Below are 21,845 nucleotides of genomic sequence, written 5' to 3' on the forward strand. Positions count from 1 at the left end.
ATTGTTTTATGTCTCCAGTTAGAGAGATCTGCTGCTATCACTGTTTTAAGTGGGACATAATTAAGAGTAAACATGTCTGCAACATCCGCTGCTAGACTAACACCCAGATATTTCAGAGATTTATCCGTCAACACAAAAGAACTGTGCTGTCGGAGCCATGTCAGGGAGGTGGGTGTCAAAGATATGCTTAGTAGTTCCGATTTAGTGTCATTTAAGTGAAAGTTAGAAACTTCACCATAGGTTCGGAACTCATCCATTAAAGCTGGAATGGTTACCTCAACCTCTGTAATAGTTAATAAGAGATCGTCTGCGTACATAGCCAACTTGTGGTCTCTACCTCCAACCTCAATCCCTTTAATAAGGGGGTTAGCTCTAATGCGGCTGGCCAGTGCTTCAACAGAAATGGCAAAAAGTAAGGGTGAGAGCGGGCATCCCTGCCGCGTTCCATTAGTTATTTGGAAGGGTTTTGATAGGACACCATTGACTTTTATCTGCGCGTTAGGGTTAGAATACAGAGAGAAGACAGTGTTAATGAATCTGTCTCCAAAGCCCATCCTCACCAGAACAGAATTCAGAAAGTGCCAGCTCACCCTGTCAAAGGCTTTTTCCGCATCGGTTGACAACAGGGCGAGTGGCACTCCCCTCTTCTTAGCATGGGCAATCAATTGAGTTACTTTAAGGGTATTATCCCTAGCCTCTCGGCCAGGGATAAACCCAACTTGATCTGCATCAATCAGACCAGGAAGGAATCCGTTCACCCTGTTTGCCAAGATCTTAGCTAAGATATTGACGTCCGCATTTAAAAGCGAGATTGGCCTGTAACTTTGGGGCACATCTATCGGTTTTCCAGGTTTAGGGATAACCGTGACGTATGCTGTCAGCATGGAAGGAGGCAACTGTTTCAGAGTGGATAGTCCATTAAATAGGTCCTGTAAGTGTGGGAGTAACGTTGTCAGGAATGTCTTGTAATATTTGACTCCCAAACCGTCAGGGCCCGGGCACTTCCCATTGGGGAGATCCCCAATGGCCAATTGTATCTCCTCTCTATCCAAGGGTGACTCCAGATAGTCTACAGCCTCCTGATTCAAAGTCTGAAGGTTAGTACTAAAAATGTAATCTTGTACCTTCTGACTGACAATGTCTCGCTTTAAGGCAATGTCTTGAGACCTCAAATTGTAAAGATTACTGTAATACACTCGGAAGACGTTTGCTATGGCCTCACTATCTTTATGTAGTTTCCCTGTATTATCTTTGATCGTCTGTATGAAGGACTTTAAGTGTGACCTACGTAGGGCTCTGGCGAGTAGCTTCCCTGACTTGTTCCCCCCTTCGTAGTACTTTTGTTGCAACAACAGTGCCTTTCGCTGGTTATCCCTTTGTAAGAGTTGGTTAAATTCCAATCTAGCCTGACAGAGAGCCTCCTCAACCCCTGGGTCCGATACATTTTTTTTATGTCTTTTCTCTAATGTTTGTATGTTTTTAAGGATCTTGTCATATGTGACTTTTTGTTGTTTTATCAGTCTAGCTTTATGTTGTATTAGGTGACCTCTGATGACACTTTTGTGTGCTTCCCAAATTGTAGGGGGGGGAGATCTCCGGTCATGTTTATGTCAAAATACTCTACTAACATGTTAGTAATGTCTGCTTGTATCACTGGGTCGTCTATAAGGTGTTCGTCCAACCGCCACATGAATGGGGTGGTGGGCTTGTCTGGCCACATCATTTCGAACGTGACTGGGGCGTGGTCTGACCATGTGATAGGGGAGATGTCGCTGCGTGTGATAAATGCTATACCCTGGGAGTCAGTGAACAGAAAGTCTATCCTAGAGTACTTTCTGTGAGGACTGGAATAGTAAGTGAAGTCTAACTCTGTTGGGTGCATCGTGCGCCAAATGTCATGGAGTAAATGGTCTCTCAGTACTGTGTTGATTTGTTTCAGGACATGATGAGGGACACTGGATACCCCGTTTGATGTGTCTACTTTTGGATTAAGAGGGGCATTAAAATCCCCCCCCTAGAAACAGAATTCCTTTGGTCACCTCAAGCAGTTTGTTTGAGAAGTTCCTAAAGAAGATATGTTGTGCAGTGTTGGGGGCGTATATGCATGCTAAAGTTATCTGTCTCCCGTATAGTAGACCCACAACTATTACATACCTGCCCTCTCTGTCCCTCTCGACCCTTTGAAGTTGAAAGGATGTTCTGCAGTGTATCAGGATTCCCACCCCGTTATGTTTACTTGTGCCTGATGAGAAGTAAGCTAGTGGGTACCTACTGTTATGCCATTTAGGTTCCTTATTCTTTAGAAAATGTGTCTCTTGTAGACAGACAACATCCCCCTGAAGCTTTTGTAAATCCCTCATCACAATCGATCTTTTACCTGGGTTGTTTAGCCCCTTCACGTTAACAGTTAGAAATTTGATTGAGTGTTTCTGCGACCTGAGCTGATCCGGAATCATTTTATCGTAGGTTGTGCCTAAGAGTGAGGAGAGAAAAAAAAAAAAAAAAAAAAAAAAAGGTGGGGGGGGGGGGGGGGGGGAGAAGGTTAAGGAAGGGGAGGGAGGGAGAGAGGGGTGGAGACGGGACTGTTAGAAGAGAGGAAAGGGGAAGGGAAAGAGATCAAGCAATTCTGTGGGTTTGGAGAGTTATACAAGCGTATGCAGGTGTAATACACTAAAAACTTTAGTTAGGATATAATAGAATTGCTCAGATAGAAGAGAAGGGTAGGGGGAGGAAGGGTGGTAAAGAGCAGGTGTAAACAAGTCCAAGTGGACGAGTGACAAATTTCGCCAGGCCTCACTTCTCAAGGAGAAATTACCAAAAGGGGAAAATGCCAATAACCTGCCCATATTGAATTATTAGCATAGGGCTGCTATAACTTAAATGAAGAATATGTTAAAACATTATATCTGTGTAGACCAACTAGCTTAAGGTGGTATATTTATATCTCTATTTATGGGAAACCGAGGGGAGAAAATACACATCTACAAAGACATAGGGGAAAAACAATCCAACATTATACAGTAAAGTCATTATTACTAACTGTAACTAAGATGCATTTTATTACAAACTTACATGTTGACAGTCAATGAGCACAGTGAGACGAGTCCAGTGCTGTCCTAGGAACAAACCCAGGACTACTCTGTCCAACAACTGCCATTTTTATAAACTACAGTCTCACCTGTGCAGACAGGGAAGGAATTATTTCTTCACGCCTTTCTTACCCTGCGCCCATCAGGGTCGCTGCGAACCTCCTGGCAAAGTGGAAGGTTGGCCTGAGAAATCTTCTGGGTTTGGTGGGTCGACATTCATCGTTGTGCAGAACTCTTCCAGATCTGTCAAAGATCTATATGTTGGAGTTTTCTCTCCTGAAGAGGCAATGATGCAGGTGGGAAACCCCCACCGGTATGGGATCTTGTGGTGCTGTAGCGCAGAAGTTAGAAACCTCATTTCCCTGCGTTTTTGCAGTGTAGCCAAGCTTAGGTCAGAAAAGATTTGTAAGGGTACCCCAGCATGTTGAAGTGGATGTTTATTCCTACTGCTCTTGATGATATCTTCTTTGTCCTTGTAGTTAAGCAGTCTTAAGATGACATCCCTTGTGGGGGGCTTTAGCTGATGGCTTTGGGCGCAATGCCCTGTGAGCTCGCTCTATCAGGACTTCAGGGGCCATATGTGCTCCCTTGAGTGTTCTAAAAAGGTCCTGCAAGTATCCCTGCAGGGCCCCTGGCCCAACAGATTCAGGAATGCCCCGAATACGTAAATTGTTTCGCCGACTGCGATTATCGAGGTCTTCTATCCGTTCTAGCAGGCTTTGAATCGAGTTTGAATTATGCAATGTTTGTGCTGTGGTGTCTTTAAGTTTTTCCTGTAATGTAGTTTGTACATTCTCCACAACAGTCACTCTCTGTGCAACATCAGTTAGGTCTTTGCGCAATTCACTGAATAAGTTTTTAATCTCAGAAACAACCCCTTTTATATCCTCTTTTGAGGAGAGAGCTTTCAAATCTTCCTTGGTTACATACTGTGGCATCTCTGAGGGTGCATGCAATGATTGTGAATTATCAGTCACTACAGATTGTACTTGTTGTTCTTCAGCCATCTGAGTGTCAACACTTTTTAGGTAGTGGTTTATATTTCTAGTTTTAGGGCCTTTGTCTTGCACTCCTGCTTTCTTTTGTGACATTTTCAGCTGTACAAGTCAGATTGAGCCTGTTTGCAGAATGAGCCTGTCTCTTATTTCAGAGATAACTAGAGCAGGTTTGGTTTATTTATGTAATGTAAAGGAAAGTGAGAAGCTCCCTCAAAATGGAGGTCTATAGGGGCCTAGCCAGTGGGGCTTTGCGGTTGTTATTTATTAGGATACTAAACACAATTCACAAATCACATATATAAAGTTCAAGTCCGGTGCGACCGTTACTTAATCTCACATAAGCAGTCTCTCTGTTACAATAATGTGGGCCACAACCACTAGTACTCAGGTGCATATATTTTTCCAGTCGTTTAGCAATGAACAAGGAAACAGTGCACCTCTGTTGCCCGCAATCCAAAGAACCTTGCGATTATACTCTGCTCACCAAAATCAGCTAACAGGAGGACTCCTGTTCCCCAACTCCAAGAAAAAGCAGCCGCAGGAGAAGTGACACCTCCGCTGCTGCCACGTTGCAGGCAAAGACCGCTGGCTCAGGCGCTCAGAAAGTTGCGGTCATGAAGCTGCAAGATCCGTAAGTCTGAGGCAGCGGAGTCCCTTATGAACAAGTTAATGCCACTTATTGCTCCCCAAATAATGATCTGTTGCAAGGAACTCACCACCACGGCGATTCTGTGCGAATAGGGTTACTTTAGTCAGGCTGCGGCCCACCACGGGAGATTCGGTCAAAATACTTTTTCTTTGTGAGTTATGTCGACTTTCTGTCCGATTACTGCTCCCCTCGGTTTGGTGTTGCAGCTAGTTAGTGTTTACAGCTCTTTATTCTATTTTACATAGTTTGGGCAGGGTATTAGCTCCGGAGCTCTAAGGTCACACGACCATTCTCCAGCACGGTCAAGCTCCGCCCTCCTGAGAATTTTATTTTTATCTCCGCCTCTTTTAGGCAGAACAGTTTTGTCAATTACCTGCCACCTAAAGGACTCAATGCTCTTATTTTGACAGAGGGCAAAATGCTGGACCAAGGGGGTGGTAGATTTTCCGAGAGAAATGGTAGAGAAATGCTCTCTAATCTGTGACATAACATCCCTAGTTGTTTGTCCAATATACTGACGTCTGCACAAAACACAAGTGATAAGATAAATTACGTAAGAAGAGTTGCAATTCAAACAATGTTTGATATCAAAGCACTCATGGGTAATTTCAGATTTAAATGATTTGGACAATGTCGCATACTATTTCTACCACATTTAAACATCCCCAGATGAGTGAGCCATGAACTCTGGGTAGTCTGTAATGGGGACAAATCAGATGGAGAAATCATATTTCCAATTGTCATTCCTCGCTTGAAGGAGCACCTAATGCCCTCTTCCACACTGGGTACAAGTTTGTCATCAGCATTGAGAAGCTTGAAATGCTTCTTTACAATGCCACAGATCTGTTTGTATTGACTACTGTGGCCTGTTACAAATGTAACACCTCCAAACTTATTCTTAGTCTGGTTACCTTCCCATTTCTCACTCAAAAGGTGATCTAGATTAATTTCTGCCACTTCTTTATTAGCATGATTGATGACCCTATTGGGGTATCCCCTTTGTCTAAGGCGAGTGCCCAATTCCTCTGCCCTTTTCTGATAGTGAATGTGATCGCTGCAATTTCTTTTGAGGCGGATATGTATTGGATTTTCAGATTGGAGACAAGGGTTCCCTTGGGCTTCAATTCTGAATATGATTTGATCAACCATTGGCAAACATAAAGATACATCTTTAAATTGATATGGAACATGAGCCTTCATAAGAGATATTCTTATTACACAACAGTTAAAATTATATAGATTGAGATTTTCCATTTTGAGTTATACCTAATCTCTGCGATGCTATTTATTTATTAGTTTCTCTCTTTTAAGATTGCTTTCTCTTGTAGCACAGTGGCTAGGTTTCCCCCCTTTGGATGAGAAGTACACAGGATTGATTCCTACCTAGGTGTAGTGGCATAGGAATGTTAGTTAAATTATTTTTAATTTAATTATAAATAGTATATCTAATTCCGATCATCTGTATTCCTAGGGGCCTTAACACTATGGTTTATATTTTACCTGTTTAGGATAGGCTTGAAAGATGATATCCTATGTATAAGTGTTAAATACCTAGCTTTCTATGTTCCTTTCTTGGAGTTCAATTATTATATTATTATATTAATTACCTAGAATGTTAGAAATATCTTAAGGACTTTGGACGACTAACAGTTTGAGTGTTAGCATACACTAGTATTGAGGTTTGTTTAGCCAGTACTTTTAATCATTTGGTCTATTAGTGTGTGTATATTTTATGAGCATATCTTATGATAGACTACCAGAGCCGGTTTCAGTATAAATTGGTTTAATTTTAGTATAATGAGATAACCGCAGTTTATTAACTTTGGCTTTATACATTATTTTGGTTAGTCACATATGTAAGCATAACATATAGAGGGTAGTTTCCTTTGAGGGTGTGTCAACTATATTTTCAGTGTTCATTCTACAGCTGTGTCTGTTTGTTGTTTTAACCAATGGCTGTGTAGATGGGGAAATACAGGGAGTGCAGAATTATTAGGCAAGTTGTATTTTTGAGGATTAATTTTATTATTGAACAACAACCATGTTCTCAATGAACCTAAAAAACTCATTAATATCAAAGCTGAATAGTTTTGGAAGTAGTTTTTAGTTTGTTTTTAGTTATAGCTATTTTAGGGGGATATCTGTGTGTGCAGGTGACTATTACTGTGCATAATTATTAGGCAACTTAACAAAAAACAAATATATACCCATTTCAATTATTTATTTTTACCAGTGAAACCAATATAACATCTCAACATTCACAAATATACATTACTGACATTCAAAAACAAATCAGTGACCAATATAGCCACCTTTCTTTGCAAGGACACTCAAAAGCCTGCCATCCATGGATTCTGTCAGTGTTTTGATCTGTTCACCATCAAAATTGCGTGCAGCAGCAACCACAGCCTCCCAGACACTGTTCAGAGAGGTGTACTGTTTTCCCTCCTTGTAAATCTCACATTTGATGATGGACCACAGGTTCTCAATGGGGTTCAGATCAGGTCAACAAGGAGGCCATGTCATTAGATTTTCTTCTTTTAAACCCTTTCTTGTCAGCCACGCTGTGGAGTACTTGGACGCGTGTGATGGAGCATTGTCCTGCATGAAAATCATGTTTTTCTTGAAGGATGCAGACTTCTTCCTGTACCACTGCTTGAAGAAGGTGTCTTCCAGAAACTGGCAGTAGGACTGGGAATTGAGCTTGACTCCATCCTCAACCCGAAAAGGCCCCACAAACTCATCTTTGATGATACCAGCCCAAACCAGTACTCCACCTCCACCTTGCTGGCGTCTGAGTCGGACTGGAGCTCTCTGCCCTTTACCAATCCAGCCACGGGCCCATCCATCTGGCCCATCAAGACTCACTCTCATTTCATCAGTCCATAAAACCTTAGAAAAATCAGTCTTGAGATATTTCTTGGCCCAGTCTTGACGTTTCAGCTTGTGTGTCTTGTTCAGTGGTGGTCGTCTTTCAGCCTTTCTTACCTTGGCCATGTCTCTGAGTATTGCACACCTTGTGCTTTTGGGCACTCCAGTGATGTTGCAGCTCTGAAATATGGCCAAACTGGTGGCAAGTGGCATCTTGGCAGCTGCACGCTTGACTTTTCTCAGTTCATGGGCAGTTATTTTGCGCCTTGGTTTTTCCACACGCTTCTTGTGACCCTGTTGACTATTTTGAATGAAACGCTTGATTGTTCGATGATCACGCTTCAGAAGCTTTGCAATTTTAAGAGTGCTGCATCCCTCTGCAAGATATCTCACTATTTTTGACTTTTCTGATCTAGGGTGTTGATGTCATTAGACCACACCCCTTCTCATTACAGAGATGCACATCACCTAATATGCTTAATTGGTAGTAGGCTTTCGAGCCTATACAGCTTGGAGTAAGACAACATGCATAAAGAGGATGATGTGGTCAAAATACTCATTTGCCTAATAATTCTGCACTCCCTGTATAAGTTTAAACTATACCCTGTTTTAGTTAAGCTATGAATACGGCTTCTGCTGAAACGCATATGCTTATCTATACAGCTGTACTCTGAACCTTTTTGCATTTTGTTGGTGGTGTTACCATGAACTTTTAAATACTATTATGGGTGAATAAACGTTAAGTTTTATATATACTTGGATATTGTTCAGTCCTTTTTGCAAATATAAGTACAATACATATATTTAAAACTTTATATAAATACATAAAGTGCCAAACCATAGCTGGGGTGTCTTAAGTAATGAAAAACATACTTACAGAAAGACACCCATCCACATATAGCAGATAGCCAAACCAGTACTAACACAGATATTAGTAGAGGTAATGGTAATTTGAGAGTATATCGTCGATCTGAAAAGGGAGGTAGGAGATGAATCTCTACGACCGATAACAGAGAACCTATGAAATAGATTTCCCTTGAGGAAAACCATTGCATTCAATAGGTAATACTCTCCACGTCCCTCTGACATTCTCTGTACTCTGAGAGGAATCGGGCTTCAAAAATGCTGAGAAGCGCATGTCAGCGTAGAAATCTTAGCACAAACTTACTTCACCACCTCCATAGGAGGCAAAGTTTATAAAACTGAATTGTGGGTGTGGTGAGGGGTGTATTTATAGGCATTTTGAGGTTTGGGAAACTCTGCCCCTCCTGGTAGGATTGTATATCCCATACGTCACTAGCTCATGGACTCTTGCCAATTACATGAAAGAAAGCAGCGTTATAACCCATAACGCTGCTTTTTTACTCATAACGCAAAACTCATAATCTAGACGAAAGTTTATAGCTTCTCTTAAAATCTGTCAAAACTATCATCTCAATCATTTTTGCTTAACTTTTTCTTTCATGATTGAGATAGAGAATACAATTTTTGAAAAGTTTCCAATTTACTTCTATTATCAAATTTCCTTCTTTCTCTTGTTATTCTTTGTTGAAGAGATACCTAGATAGCGTGCACATGTCTGAAGCACTACGTGACAGGAAATAGTGCTTCCATCTAGTGCTCCTACTAATGTATAACATTGTTGCAAAACTGCTGCAATATAGTACTGCAGACACTTCTGAACTTACCTTTTTAATAAAGGGTATGCAATGGGGTACACTGAGCGCCTACCTAAATAAGACCCTAGCATTGGAAATTTGACTCCTAGTAGTCAATATACAATTTAGATAAAGGTAGGGGTTACCAAAGCGCCAAATAAAAGGCTGGGTCTGAGCCAATAATAGTTAAAATCACAATTAGCATAAAAGGTGCATTTATTCATACAGATTCACAGATAAAAAACAGGTAAAAAACAGGAAAAAACTAACAAACAATTAAAATTATATAAAACAGCGCAAAAAAGACCGATTAAAAATACTAGCCTTGATCAGTGGCTAGTAAAAACACTAGAAAGGCCTGGTTTCCCAGTACACAATATTCCAAATAATGTCTGGAAACCATATAACCACTTAGAGAGTGGACTAATAAAGGTGGGACATGTTAGTGTCCTAAGATACGTCTATAGTGTGTAGCAGGCTATTGCTAAAAAATTAAGTAAGATCAGATTATCTTGCTAATTAACGTAGCGTGTGTGACATAAAATAAATGTCGTTTAAGATAGTAACCTGTGTGAGCAAATGCTTGAGGTTTGGACAACCTATCTGTACAAATCCTAAAAGGTAATCTAGGTGCAAGTGAATTGAATCTGCTAGTTACAGCAGCGTATGAGATTTGCAATGTGTATTGTGTGAGATATGTCCTCACAGTTTATCTGACTTGTGTGTAGGTTGATCTAAACTTAATGTTAATTCAGATTGTGGGTAAATGTTGTGCAAGAGAGTGATGATGGAAGATGTTCGTGAGTGTTAAGACTTGTGCGTGATGAATACAAACTATAAATGCAAATAATAATAATAACACACTGGATTATTAAAAATAGCGTGAAACATCAGAACAAATACAAAATATCCAAGTGACTAATGTGAGCAACGTTAAAACTTCAACGTAATGGCATGAAATATCAAAGTAAAAAGACAAAAAACAAATAAGCACTGTGAACACTGTGAAACACCTTGGTAGTGTTCAAAAGACAAAAGCAATTCAAAAAGTCATAGTCCCTAAATTTAGAGCAAACCAGATGATTCAAAAAAACAGTGGCCACTGTGAAAAAAGAAACAATTGAGTGAACAGTCAATCCAACAGACAGATAAGTGATTTTAAAACCCTCTGCTAGTATTAGCGTTCCTGTAATGATCCTGCAGCCGAAGCCGGAGTGGGGTTAGAAACCGGAAGTCCTAGTCTTCTCTAGTTTCGGCGATACCTAAAAAAATAAACATACAATAGTGCAGATAGTTTTCTTAATCATGTAACAATTGAAATAGAACTCACCACTGGTTTTAAGGGTTTTAAAATCACTTATCTGTCTGTTGGATTGACTGTTCACTCAATTGTTTCTTTTTTCACAGTGGCCACTGTTTTTTTGAATCATCTGGTTTGCTCCAAATTTAGGGACTATGACTTTTTGAATTGCTTTTGTCTTTTGAACACTACCAAGGTGTTTCACAGTGTTCACAGTGCTTATTTGTTTTTTGTCTTTTTACTTTGATATTTCACGCCATTACGTTGAAGTTTTAACGTTGCTCACATTAGTCACTTGGATATTTTGTATTTGTTCTGATGTTTCACGCTATTTTTAATAATCCAGTGTGTTATTATTATTATTTGCATTTATAGTTTGTATTCATCACGCACAAGTCTTAACACTCACGAACATCTTCCATCCATAGTTTACTAAGCCTTGTATAAATGTAGTGCTCTTTCCAGATTATGCCAGTTTTTTACTTTCTGAATTCAGTTTACTTTGTTTTTCTGATGTCTCTTGTTCACAGTATTTAATCAAGGTGAAGAAGGAACTTCTTGGTACATTATCTTAAAAGGATCAGTGAATGTAGTTATCTATGGCAAGGTATTTATTCTTCATTTCACATTACTCGCATTATGGAAACAGAGATGTAGCTGCATATTTGTGAGTTGTGCTTTAAACTAATGTGAATGTTTTCAATCAAAAATTCTATACATGAAAAGTAAACTGATTGATTCAATAATTACCAGTCCTCTAGGTTTAAGCCAAAACTTATTTTACCTATTTCATTTTAGATAAACATAAGTTTCATGTATTTGACCAATATTACAGAATTGTAACACACGAGAAAGTAATAGTTATCTACAGAAAGTTTTAACATTATCTTGTTATTTTACTGCTGTATGTGTCATAGACTGTTTGTTTGTTTTTTATCAGTATTTTCATTGTATATAACTATAATATAATAATATATTTCAGGCTAAAGGAAAGTTACTGATTAGATGGCTCCTTTGTCTAATTTGCCAATTGCAGTTCTTGTCCGTTTCAGGTTGTAGCCCATCAAGACAAAATAGTCCTCACATTATTAGTATATAAATATGTGCATGCAAATACATATTTATATTTAATTATAGGGAAGAGATTAAAAATTAATCTGTGTCTTCTTGACTAACATATTGAATAAATATAATTTTAAATATAATTGAATAATACTGAATAAATTATAATTAATTAACTAAATAGAATCAGGGCTAAGCCATCTTCAGATAATTAGATAGGGCTTCCCCATTACCTTTCCTCAACTGCTCTTGTGTAAAACACAATGCACTTTCATAGCACATACAGTATAAATGTACAGGCTTGTACTTAGAAAGGGTCCCTTTGTCATGCCTCTTCATTAGGTGTGACCAGCCTAAGCCTGAGCTATTTTATATATAGAGCACTCACTGGGAGGTGTTAAATACGTTTCAAATTAGAAAAATAAATGCTGTTTCATATATAAACATTTAATATATTTTTTTAAAACCCATCAATTTAATACTATAAAAAACAAGCAATCTAACAGATACAGTGTTATGATTACAGCCACTCAACATTATTAATTCTCCCTTTCTGGAAAGGCAGTTCCTTCATTTACTGACCTATATAGTATAGAAGAATGTATGGGGTCTTCATTTCCATCTATGTTTCTGCTTTAGAAAGGTAGATAGGCATCTTGCATCTCGGCATCACCTCCTGTCACCTCCCAAATGACCTCACCATCTAATCCCTTTACTATTAACTCATTTTGCATGACTGTAATTTATTATGCAGGTTAACTTGACTAAAGACAAAAGATGCAAAAAAACTTAGTAAAAAAAATATCTATTGCATCTATTAATAGTTCAAAAACTATCAAAGCCATCAACTTAAATAAAATGCTAACAACAAAAGAGCACATACAATTGGATAATTGAATAGTGTAATGCATATAATCAGCGCTGTTTACACAAGTGGATTGTATAATATTAATTCCTCTATTTTCATCTGTGTTGCTATTTGTCCCAGGGGGTGGTTTGCACCTTACATGAGGGAGATGACTTTGGCAAGCTTGCTCTAGTCAATGATGCCCCAAGGGCAGCATCTATTGTCCTACGAGAAGATAACTGCCACTTCTTGAGAGTAGACAAGGAGGACTTCAACAGAATATTACGAGTAAGTAGTCATCTGAGTTTCTGTGTAGAATATAATGAACTCTAACAATGCATCATTTAATTATTTCAGATTAGTCCTTTCTGTTATTTCTGGACTAACTTCTGTTTAATTTATCTCACGTATAACATATGAACAGTGTGTTATCAGGTAACACAATGGGCTCTTTAGGTAGTGGATTTAAATCATCCCTGTCCGATCCAATCAGGATGATTGACAGCCACTGCTCTGGCCAATTTTATATCTCAGCTCCAGTCACCAATTTGCCATTTGTTAACCTAAGCTTTGTAAGTTCCTTTTTATATGCTGAAAACAAACTCTATATAGATTATAATAGATATACACGTATTGCCTGGTTTAAATTAGTTTGTGCCTAATTTCATGTGCTGCAAACAAAACCTATAAAAATATAAGTGGCAGAGATTACAGGAAAACAACATTATTTCATATGTGTTTAAACAAGTATAATAATAATCGTTATTTAGATAAATCTCAAAATAGCCATATAATTAATTTTACTTGATGAGCTGTAGTAAATGACTGTTCTTAGCTGTTCATTTTATAAATGGCCTGCATCAGGCATACCCATTTGCTAATATTTCAGTGGCAAATCCTCAGATTTTCCAAAACTCCCTTTGCATTGACATTGAAGATAAACTTTTCATGACTTAGATTATGTGTTTCTATGCAAAGAGAAAAAAATAAACGTTGCGCTACAAAATATGTAAAGTCTATAATTGTGGTGAAAGTACATGTAAAATATTTCTGCCACATTGTAAAAAACCACAAAAATATTTTTATATAAGGTTTAAGTAGTTGGATAGAACAAAGATCAAGAAAAATATAATGGCTCTGACACATTAATAGTTCTCCATCCATAAGTATGATTAATTAAATGTCTGATTTGTATTACATTAATGAAAGAAGTAGGCATTAAATACACAAAGTATATGCTTCCCTTTATCAAAGCTTGTATGTATGCGTTCATGTTGTGTGTTAATATACATTTTACACTGTTAAATGCAAGTAAAGCTGCTTGAAATTTGAAATGCATGTTATGCTCCCTTATAATTTTTTTAATACAAACTTAGGACCTGATTCTATAACGCTCTCTGGGTTTGTTAGATTCTATAAATAATCTCGCCAGTACTATGAAGCTTCTGTCCTTATTCTATAAAGGCAGTTTTTATCTAAAGAACAATGTGTCTCGCAAAGTGGCGTTTTCCTGATTTTAAGTATGTGAATATGATGCACACGTTACTATAGGGCTCACAAAAAAATCATAATTTAAAAAATTGTATAAAATTAATAAATGAAATACTGAAATAAAAAATAAAAACTATGTAGTAAATTTCTTTTTTTTTTTTTTAAGGTGCACAGTAGAAATTAAACTACACTGCACATGCAAAAAACGCTGATAAATTCTTATATAATACAAAATTCAAAGCGTATTATGTTCCTTATTGTAAAATGAGTGCTAGTCGGCTAAACAGGAATGTTTCATGGGTGTAGCTGAAATTTTGTCTCCAGGTCTGGTGTATTCTATAAACATTTTCCTCCTGCAGCTCTTGCTGTTTTTTCTTGCAAATTAAAAGGTGCCAAAATACGCAAACACTCATTATCCTACATAACAAATCATGCATATGAAAATAGATATCATACACTAAAAAGCAGAGCAATATGATTTTTATTAGCTGCAGGATTTCATTCTTAAAGTTGCCCCCTGCTAATTTTGCTCTTCCCAGCAAGCTCCATTACTTTCTATGGGAGACGTCTTGCAACTAGCATGGACAGACCACATGGTTTTTCACATCTGACCCAGAAACTTTTTTTTAAAATGGTGCCTTTAGTTTGAAAGCTTTTCATTACAGTATTACTAATGATACAGAAATCACACACATAATAAACATATATAATGCAAGAATGTTACGTAAATATAATAGTTTGCATTCATTTATTTCACAGGACGTTGAAGCAAATACAGTGAGACTCAAAGAGCATGATCAAGATGTTCTGGTGTTGGAGAAAACCCCAGCAGGGTCAGGTCAAGCAAACTCCCAGTCTCCATATAAGTATGTTAATAAATGTATATAATGATTTTTTTATTTCATCTTGTTTCAGATTGTGGTCTGTGTGGTCTTAATCAGGGGTCATAGCTTACGCAAGATGAATTCTGCCCTGAAATGTATAACTTATGGATACCAAAATCTTAAAGAGTTAACAATATGTATTTTATTTTTTCATGAAAATCTGAAGTAAATAAAAATAAAAAAATAATATTTTACAGAAAGGTTGTGGTTGAGGCTGAAGCTCCAGGTGAAAAGTTGCTAGGGGATGGGAGTCAGATTTATATACTAGAGCAGTGTTTCTCAACCGCGGTCCTCAAGTACCCCCAACAGACCATGTTTTCATTATAGCTGAACTTGAGCACAGGTGAGATAATCAGCTGATCAGTAACCATGGTTACTAACCTGCTTTCACCCATTAGCTGATTATTTCACCTGTACTCTAGTCCAGCTATAATGAAAACATGGCCTGTTGGGGAACTTGAGGACCGCGGTTTAGAAACACTGTACTAGAGGACAGTTCTCCTCTGTGAAAGGCATAGTGAGCTAAAAGAGACTTCACCCTGGGTGGCACACGCCTTACCAACAAGCAAGGAAAATTTTCTAACTCATGTTCATTCTCAGTTGAGTGGGTCTCTTTTTTATTTTTGCAGTTATATTTTGAAAGTCATGAGTTTTATTGTATTGCTATCCGTCCCCCAATAAAAATTAACCTTTGAGCTCTGTGCACACTTAGGGCAAGATTACAAGTTGTGCAGCAAATCAAACACCGCGCGCGTTATGGCTTTTTTGCATTTGGGGTTTTCACAGGTATTACAAGTCGCAAAATAACTTATTTTGCGCACGCGTTAACCCGCATAATCCATAAAGCCAGATTGCGTGCATGTTCACATATTCCCCCCATAAAAGGAAATGGAGAAGAGAAATAGAAAAAAAAAACTAATATGTTGCGCAAAGCCCATGACGTATTCTCATCGAAGATTGTACACGAAAATGCGAATATTTCTTAATCGAATGTGTTCTATTTATTTCTAAATAAATGTTTCTCTAAATATGTGATGATTTTTTAACAGATATATCTATTTATAGCAAGATATATATATATATATATATATATATATATATATATATATATATATATAGCATGGGTTGGCCAAAGAAAAAGCCTCAGGAATGTAATCCTGAATTAATATAATTAATATATATATATATATATATATATATATATGTGTCTAAATATCTCAACATCCATATGCTAATATCTCTTTGAAAATCCCTCTGAGATATTGTTTAATGTGCATAAGATTGTAATGTAAAATCTTTTCATCATCTCCATAGTTAAACACATCTGTATACATATAAATCCATGTTTCTCTATGTATGTGTATGTAGGTCAATGTAAAATCCTTGCATCTGCTTTTTTTCCTCACACCTGAGATCTCCTATCTTTGAGCCCTTATAACTTTTGTGTGCATTATATATTTTAAATCATTTTTATCAGACAATTTTAATACGAGTGTAACTGTACTTTATTTAACTGTAATGTATTTTTGAAGTGTTTCATGAAACTTTTTTGTTGCGAAAAACTGTTAACTACAGCTCTTTGAGCGCGGAAAGGATTGTTGCGTAAAAGGCAAATATTTTTCAAGACTTGTAATATCTGCGCAATGAAAATTGATTGCGAAAACATCACATAGTGTGCGGAAAACTCATACCCTAGGACTTGTAATCTTGCCCAAAGTGTGGTGATCGATCAAATTTCAATAGCACCGCAATCACTATTTACAACATTTATTTTTCATTTTCTAAATGAATTGTCCTACTAATGTCAATAACCTATTTTTTTAAAAGGCTTGATAAACCTGTGTTGATTTAAAATCAAAATAAAAATTGCTACAATTAAATAAATGTAGAGAGAAAGATTTTCATGCTGTAAAATGGGACCCAACTATTATGAACCATGTTTTTTTTCTGAAGTTTGTCAGTTAGATGGAGATGCAGAGACCATCACAACACTAGATCAAGTTATTAGATTGTATTCTATTTCATTGGCTTTGGGTTATTTTGTATTAAAGGGACATAATACTCAAATGCTAAATCACTTGAAACTGATGCAGTATAACTGTAAAAAGCTGACAGGAAAATATCACCTGAGCATCTCTATGTAAAAAAGGAAGATATTTTACCTCACAATCTCCTCAGCTCAGCAGAGTAAGTTCTGTGTAAAAAGTTATACTTCACCTGCTCCCAGCTGCAGGTAAAAAAAAAAAAAAAAAAAAAGAAGAAATGAACAGCAGCCAATCAGCATCAGCAGTGCTGAGGTCATGAACTCTTACTGTGATCTCATGAGATTTGACTTAACTATCATGAGATTTCATAGTAAGCTTCCTTTACCTGAATTGGTGCACGAGGCTCATCCCCTAAGATGTCCCAGGACAGACACACTAAAATGCTGCTTAGAAATCCTTTACAATGGGAGGTGGCTACTGAGGAACTTTTGAGGTAAAATATCTTTCTTTTTTACATAGGGATGTTCAGGTGATATTTTCTAGTCAGCTTTTTACAGCTATGCTGCATCACTTTCAAGTGTTTAAACATTGGGGTATTATGGCCCTTTAAGTGTCCTTTTAATCTTTAATGCCAATTTTTTTTTTTTGGATCTTCATTTATAGGGAAAATATGCAATAAATTAAACAAGATGTACAATAATCCTATATACATATTGTGTAATATAAACTTTTCAGCAAGAGGTGAGGCCCAACATGGCTTTTCCAGCAATGATTATTATGTGTTTTTATTTTCTTGACTTTCTAGATACACGGTGATGGCAGGAAACCCTGAGAAACTTTTTGAGCACTTTCTAGAAACCATGCGACTTGAGCCCAGTTTAAATGAAGCCGCAGGTAATAAAATATATTAAATATCTTGTTATTCGTTTAAATGTCCTGTTTGAAGTGTGTCACAGGTGGTGTGCGACAGGTGGTGTCAGATATAGAGCAGAGGTAGGAAAATACCAGGTCGATGGAGTGTTCATCACGGTGAGTCGGGAATAGGGTGGATTGTGAGAGACAGAAGGAGGATATGAGTGAAAGAAGTTTAGAGGCAGCAGGGGCAGATGGGTTGTCAATGGGAATGTTGAGGTCCCCAAGATTTAGGGTTGGTATATTTGTAGAGAGAAAGTGAGGAAGCCAGGCATTCTATCAAATGTAATTTCACCTTCACTTGTCTCAATATGAATGTTTGACTGGTGCTTTAATATAAAGAGCAACTTTATCTATGTTTGGCATAAAGTTATAATGGAGGAATTATATTGCCTAGATCAGGTGTGTCAAACTCATTTGTGTCGCGAGCCATTTTCCATACAAATTCAACTCACGTGAGCCGCACACTACCTACATGGCTAAACTAAGTAGTGCCGTTTGCTATAACTGTATACATTTCAAAAGATTGTGTTCTGTAGCTCCTAATTAACTTACTCTGGCTTGATGAAATGCACTCTAATACTTTTAAGAAGGTGCTCCACCTGGTTGCTCTCCCACAATTTTACGTGCATTTTTTTCTCTTGCAGCCCTGTTCCAAGCACGCTCATAGTTTAGCATATGCATGTGCATAGTGTAACATTTTCTCTGCATTATAAATAGTGGGTCACAGTGCTGTCGGCATAGCGACCCACTGTTTATATAGTGATAGACATATACCTGTTGTATATAATATAAAATAAATACATATAAAATATATAGTTATCGAATATAATGTGATTTTAGTAAAAAAGAAAATTATGGAGAAATAAATGGGCAAAAACTATGTGTGAAATCAGTGCACTCGCTCTTTAAGTAATAAGCATATTATAATTATAATTTTTTTATATTATTTTTCATGGAGCCATTATGGGCCACACAAAATTAGGTCATGGGCCACAAGTTTGACACCCCTGACCTAGATTGTTAAAAAAACAAGCTTTGTCAAGATTTATATCAATTTTAAATAATTCAGAAAGTGTTAATTGAAAGAATATATAGTTAAGACTGTTTTCATTTTCTTTGTTATCGCTAGTAAATTGACCTATGGTAACAGTCGTTTGTGTTGTTTTCTAGAAGGTAATGATTCAGGGGATTAATGGCAGAAGCATTGTGTGATTAGGATCACTGGAAAAACAAGCTTAAAATAGCAACCAAAGTTCTGAAATCATTATTTGCAGAATCCCTATATGTTTAACTCTAACAAAGGGGTTAGACAGATGAGTAAAATCCTACTGCGGAGTCAATCATTGCATCTGCTGGTGACCCAATCATTGGTGTAGACTGAATGTACTTACCAATGACCAGCAGTTCCCTACATGTTGTTCTTACCAATGACCAGCAGTTCCCTACATGTTGTTCTTACCAATGACCAGCAGTTCCCTACATGTTGTTCTTACCAATGACCAGCAGTTCCCTACATGTTGTTCTTACCAATGACCAGCAGTTCCCTACATGTTGTTCTTACCAATGACCAGCAGTTCCCTACATGTTGTTCTTACCAATGACCAGCAGTTCCCTACATGTTGTTCTTACCAATGACCAGCAGTTCCCTACATGTTGTTCTTACCAATGACCAGCAGTTCCCTACATGTTGTTCTTACCAATGACCAGCAGTTCCCTACATGTTGTTCTTACCAATGACCAGCAGTTCCCTACATGTTGTTCTTACCAATGACCAGCAGTTCCCTACATGTTGTTCTTACCAATGACCAGCAGTTCCCTACATGTTGTTCTTACCAATGACCAGCAGTTCCCTACATGTTGTTCTTACCAATGACCAGCAGTTCCCTACATGTTGTTCTTACCAATGACCAGCAGTTCCCTACATGTTGTTCTTACCAATGACCAGCAGTTCCCTACATTTGGGCCCCCTGAGTGGGACTTAAACTCAATTTATCTAAAACATTTTCTATAAAATTCCCTTTTATAATCTATATTGTAGATATTTGTTCAATAAGCTTTACTAAATGATTGTGATTGGCCCTATAGTTAGCCAGAAACAGCACTGCAACAAATGACATTCTTCAACCGATTAGAACAGGTACTTTTTGCATCAGAATGTCCTTTTAAAGAAAAAGCAAATATAAAAACTGTGCATAACAAGGTTTATATTTGTTCAACATATTTTTTTCTTTCAGACTCTGCTTTAGATGACTTTATTATGATGCACTGCGTTTTCATGCCAAACTGCCAGCTCTGCCCGTCCTTGATGTCACAATATCCTTTCTGTGATGATATTATTTACAAGTTATGTTTACTAAATATTGGTTATATTAGTATATTATTTTCATCTACATTCCAATGCCTATCAAGACTTTGTTTCTAATAGTTTAATTTAGCGTGTATTGTTTATTACATTTGCTATGGCCTTCTCAGTAGCCGACCTACTCAAAAGAGGGCCCTGGCGCAAAATGTTTTTTGGGCCCCTCAAAAGTAACTCAGTAGTAACCAATAGTAATAATATAGATGTTGCTTTGTATAATGATGTTGAGAATAGATACATAGATAGAAAGGATGAACCTGCAATCTACACTAATAAAAGGCTCCCCTGCATTAGGATTGAACACATTATGCACACGCCTATTGTTTAGACTGGCTGCTATGGGCCTCCTACAATACTTGGGCCCTGGTTCCACCAATGGTAGTTCCGCCCCTGGGGCTTCTTTGTAATGGTTGCAAGTTCAGCATAAAGATTTGAGGAAGTGGGGTGGTTATATGGAGCCATTTTGTAAAGCTGCCAGTTTATGGCTTCTTAAGTGAAATAGGTATTCAATCACTGCATCAGCAAATGAGGGAGTATTACACTGACATGTGCAATTTTTCAGTTCCCCTTTTTCGTTTACATTATGAATCAGATGCATTGATGATCAGATGCATTTTGACATGACTTCATTTTAGTTCATTAAGTAAAATCTTCTAACCTAACAAGTTGACCAAAATTGTGTAAAATACATCAAGTCAAAAATGTATAATAAAAAACAACAAAAACAAAACAATTTCAGCCTGGGTACCTCTTCATGGGTTAGACTGTCACTGTAGGTCTAGGTTTTGATACATTTAGTAATATAATATGTAAATGACAGAACAAATGTAGCCATTATATAAATTACCTTTTTTTTTATTCTGAACTCCTATTCTAGTACACAGTGTTTTATCACAACAATCACCATGAAAATGGTGCTTCCTCTTTGTGTGCTTGTTGATTAATGTACTTTACTTTTGGGGCCTTTTGAAAAGGGAATCATTTAGATGCATTTTTTTTAATAGCCAGCTAGCAGCAAAAATAATAATTAATAAATAAAACAGAACTACAAACAATCATACTATGACTTGCATTAAGAAACAAAGTGATATTTTACTAAATGAGATGAATGTTACAGAAAAGAGGATTATAATACAATGTTACAGAAATCAATGTAATTAAACTCTGTTTCTATTTAATATTTCTATAATGCTATTTATAAAGAAGAGTATTACTTAAAGGGACACTGTACCCCAAAAAAATTCTTTTGTGATTCATATAGAGCATGCAATTTTAAGCAACTTTCTAATTTACTCCTATTATCAATTTTTCTTCGTTCTCTTGCTATCTTTATATGAAAAAGAAGGCATCTAAGCTTTTTTCTTGGTTCAGCACTCTGGACAGCAGTTTTTGATTGGTGGATGAATTTATCCACCAATCAGCAAGGACAACCTAGGTTGTTCACCAAAAATGGGCCGGCATCTAATCTTACATTCTTGCATTTCAAATAGAGATACCAAGAGAATAAAGAACATTTGATAATAGGAGTAAATTAGAAAGTTGCTTAAAATTGCATGCTCAATCTGAATCACGAAATAATTTTTTTTGGGTACAGTGTCCCTTTAAATGTAAATATAATTATAATTTGAAATGCAGCAGTTTTAAGCATAACTAATTTGGATCAACAGAATGGATCTACTTTGTTTAACACAGGGAAACATTTTTTATCATTTTCTATTAATCTGACAAATTTAAAGA

General features: G+C 37.1%; 1 protein-coding gene across 1 annotated transcript in view; it reads left to right on the forward strand.

The window, feature by feature from the left end:
* The window catches only part of LOC128645442 (rap guanine nucleotide exchange factor 4-like), a 388,555-nt gene that overhangs the window by 242,094 nt on the left and 124,616 nt on the right, over positions 1-21,845 (forward strand). The window contains exons 10-14 of the mRNA XM_053698451.1: positions 11,096-11,172; positions 12,616-12,762; positions 14,725-14,831; positions 17,640-17,728; positions 19,984-20,062. Of these exons, the coding sequence (XP_053554426.1) occupies positions 11,096-11,172; positions 12,616-12,762; positions 14,725-14,831; positions 17,640-17,728; positions 19,984-20,062 (499 nt within the window). The remainder of the gene's footprint in view (positions 1-11,095; positions 11,173-12,615; positions 12,763-14,724; positions 14,832-17,639; positions 17,729-19,983; positions 20,063-21,845) is intronic.

This window comes from Bombina bombina, chromosome 1 (genome assembly GCF_027579735.1).
Source record: "Bombina bombina isolate aBomBom1 chromosome 1, aBomBom1.pri, whole genome shotgun sequence".
NCBI lineage: Eukaryota > Metazoa > Chordata > Amphibia > Anura > Bombinatoridae > Bombina > Bombina bombina.